We start from the raw sequence: 3869 nt of genomic DNA on the forward strand, positions 1-3869 counted from the left end.
GTGTGTGTGTGTGTGTGTGTGTGTGTGTGTGTGTGTGTGTGTGTGTGTGTGTGTGTGTGTGTGTGTGTGTGTGTGGTTTGAACTTACGAGGACCTAGCAGGTATCCAGCGCTGTTCAGAGTCCAGCCGCGCTTCTCCTTCGCCTGGAAGATCAAACCGTTGACAATGAGAAGAAGAAGAAATCAAACCGTTGACAATGAGAAGAAGAAGAAACATCTCTCCACTCCTGGACTACACTTTGGATTTTTGGACCCTCTGGGCTGAATATTCTGCTAACCAATGCAGACATGTTCTTGTTTTGAGCTTTTGAATCACCTTACAACCTAGCTGTTTTTTTGTTACATTTTTTAATATCATTTTATTTTCACTTGTTCTTCTCAATTTGTACACATCTTTCATGATTGTCCACTGTTGTGTTCACTCTTTGTTAAATCAGGTCTCTGGTAAATGAGTCCCTGAGGCTCAATGAGACTCACCTGTAGAAATGAAGGTTGAATGAAAAATATTCAAACTCAAAATATGTATTTTGAGAACCTTAAAGGTGTATTCATGTTCAGTAGTTTGAAAAGGTCTAAAGATATTCTGGTTCCATGAAGTCCATGTAGCTTTGCGCGCCCCTCCAGGTGGCACTTTAATGCTTGGACACTGCTAACATGATGGACAGCTTTTTGACAGCTCCCACATAAACACAAAGCACAAGATGAAGCATCGACAAATGTGCTTCCAAACCAACTTCCCTCCAAGACAAAGAGTAGAAAATATGACCACTCGCTGTTTGTTCCGCCATCCCACCCCCCCCCCCATGTCTTTCTGGCTCCTACACACCTGTCCTCCACCCTCACCACCCCAGGTGTCCCTCATCAGGTGTCACGCTCACATCAGTAAACGTGACTGTTGATCAAAAACTGAGCAAAACTGGAGGTTAGGGTGTGTGTTTGGTGTGTGTGTGTGTTTGTTTGGTGTGTGTTTGGTGTGTGTGTGTGGGGGGGGGGGGGGGGATTTTCTTATAAACCAAAGGGGTCCCAGCAGAAAAAGTTTGTGAACCACTGTTCCCAGAGCAGACGCCCTCAGGTAAATATGATTTAACTGGTTGAAGTGTCTCCGTGGAGGAGCAGAGAAGGACAAACTGTTCTGACATGAACACTTTTCATTTAACAATCTATGGAACAGAAACATAAATTCATGTTATCGATAAAGTATTCATCAAAAACTCCTGACGTCATCAGACCTTTTATTTGTTCGTCTGTTGGAGATTTTATTTTTAGTACAAGTGTTGTTTTATATTAAAATCGTATAAAAACATTAATGTTGGTTGTAACTGCTGTAAATGTTCAGTTTGGTGGTTTCTCAGTTTCTTGATTTATTTCTGTGATTCTCTTCCGTTGTGCTGACCCTCACGTTGACCTGTTTTTAATCAGTTTAATCAAATCTTTACAGATGTTTGACGACCTGTTGGCGTCTCTTTTATTACAAATTTTCTGGGGGAGGACACACGGACCCCCCCCCCCCGCCCCCCGACCACCTGAGCTCAGTTTTTATTGGAAACTTCACAAATGTTATAGAAAAAGTTTGCGAAAGTTTAATTTAAATAGGAAGGATCAACAAGTTTTCACTTCTTGTTCCTGATCAGAGCTAAACATTTAGAGAAACATTAATTTGACTCATTTCAAACTTTTGTTACAGAATTTTTTTTAAATTTTACATAAAGTAAAAGTCTGAGATCAAACAAACATTTTTACAAAGAGAAAATGTAAAGATGTAAACTCCACAAGTTCCCAAACATTTCGTTTTTAAGTCCAACAATACAAATTACAATCTGATATTTAAGATCAGTTTGACTACTTTACTTACTTATTTATTTATTTGTTCATTTTATTTATTTTTTATTAGTTTTGTTTGTTTATTCAGTTTTTTCTTTGTTTGTTTATTTGTGGTGATTTATTTATGAAGACTTAATCTAACTATTGATATTAAAACTAATGTGTTATTTATTTCAGATAAAACTACAGCAGTGTATTTTGTTTGTTTGTTTGTTTGTTGTTTGTTTGTTTGTTTCACTTTGAAAAGCACAGAAACATCGTAAACGAAATAAAATTTGTTTAGTTAATAAAATGTTGTTTTCAAACAAACTTAAAAGATCAACAGAGTAAGTTTGAGACCATTTATTTTTATTAATACTTTGTTTTAATATAAAAACTACAACAATAGGGAAAATATGTTTTCCTTTAAGTTGGTTTAAAAAAGAAAAATATTAATTAAATTCTGAAAATATCATTAATATAGCTGCACTTTGAATAAATGAATATATATTTGTCTTGTATGACTCTCTTCTTTAGTTTTGTTGAGTTTTCTTTTTTTGTCTGCTGCTGTGACAATTTTTTTTGGGGGGGATAAATAAAAAACAATAACAATAAATCATTCATTCATTCATTCGTTCGTTCGTTCGTTCATTCATTCATTCGTTCGTTCATTCATTCGTTCGTTCATTCGTTCATTCATTCATTCATTCGTTCATTCGTTCGTTCATTCGTTCGTTCGTTCATTCATTCATATATTTGCCAGAAACTTCAGCTCCTTCATAGTCATGAAGCTGTATTCAGATTTCTAATATTGATAAAATGACCCGCTGCTCTCCCCCACATAAAAACATCATTAATATCTAATAATTCTACAATAGATATATCAATATGATCAGAAGATAACAGGACTGATCGAAGGCGGTGATCATTTTCTGTCTCCTCCATGAGAAGAGAGCTTCTGATAACAGAATAATGTTTAAATCTTCCTGTTTCACCTCATGAAGTTTGACTGAGCTCTTCAGCGTCTGACGGATCAACTTCACGTTTCAAAGACTAAAATGTGAAAGTTGCACGGAACGTGCAGAAACTCACCGCGAGGACCAGCCCAACGCTCTCAGAGAGAGTTGCACAGAAGATGAGCGACACACACAAAACCCCGAAGCACCTCTGCATCTGAAAGAGACAGAACATGTGAAGAGAACCAGAAGCTGTGAGAACCGGACCACCTGCTCGGGTCAGCTCTGCAGCCCACCTTGGATCAGACGGTCCTGCTGCTTGGAGCGCTCTCAGGAGATCTGCAGAACCTGACCGGAGAGAGTTCTGGCTCAGATGAGACTCCGTCCAGCTTTTATCACGGCTTCAGCTCACGTCAGCAGCCACACACACACACACACACACACACACACACACACACACACACACACACGCTGACAGGATGGGCAGGTCATGAACAAAACATAAAACCATCATCAGATTTTTCCTTGTCGCCCTGAGAGAGCTGAGATTAAATTTTGGCAGCGAGAAACGGTGAGTGTGTTTCAGAGGATCAATAAGACGTGTGTCACTAATCACAGCTGGTTGCTCTGATTTATGAACAATTACAGATGTTTAGATCTGACAAGAAGCAGAGCGTCTGTCTGGATCTGTGGTTTGTGTTGCTCTGCTTCAGGTTTATTCTTTTATTAAGGGGCCCTTGGAAAAACGTTCCGTCCGTGCAAGTTGTGAACATGTCTTGTCATGTGAACATCATGTGAACATCATGTGAACATGTCTTGTCATGTGAGCATGTCTTGTCATGTGAACATCATGTGAACATCATGTGAACATGTCTTGTCATGTGAGCATGTCTTGTCATGTGAACGTGTCTTGTCATGTGAACGTGTCTTGTCATGTGAGCATTTCTTGTCATGTGAACGTGTCTTGTCATGTGAGCATGTCTTGTCATGTGAACATGTCTTGTCATGTGAACGTGTCTTATCATGTGAACATGTCTTGTCATGTGAACGTGTCTTGTCATGTGAACGTGTCTTGTCATGTGAACGTGTCTTGTCATGTGAACATGTCTTGTCAT

The 3869-nt window shown here is 38.8% G+C and overlaps 1 protein-coding gene across 1 annotated transcript in view; it reads right to left on the reverse strand.

Moving 5' to 3' along the window:
- gal (galanin/GMAP prepropeptide) overlaps positions 1–2971 on the reverse strand; it is a 14435-nt gene extending 11464 nt beyond the window's left edge. Inside the window, exons 1-2 of the mRNA XM_037683229.1 lie at positions 2891–2971; positions 88–142 (exon numbers count right to left, since the gene is read on the reverse strand). Of these exons, the coding sequence (XP_037539157.1) occupies positions 88–142; positions 2891–2971 (136 nt within the window). The remainder of the gene's footprint in view (positions 1–87; positions 143–2890) is intronic.
- Between the last annotated feature and the right edge of the window lie 898 nt (positions 2972–3869).

The sequence above is a fragment of the Nematolebias whitei genome, chromosome 10, assembly GCF_014905685.2.
Source record: "Nematolebias whitei isolate Nwh7 chromosome 10, NemWhi1, whole genome shotgun sequence".
NCBI lineage: Eukaryota > Metazoa > Chordata > Actinopteri > Cyprinodontiformes > Rivulidae > Nematolebias > Nematolebias whitei.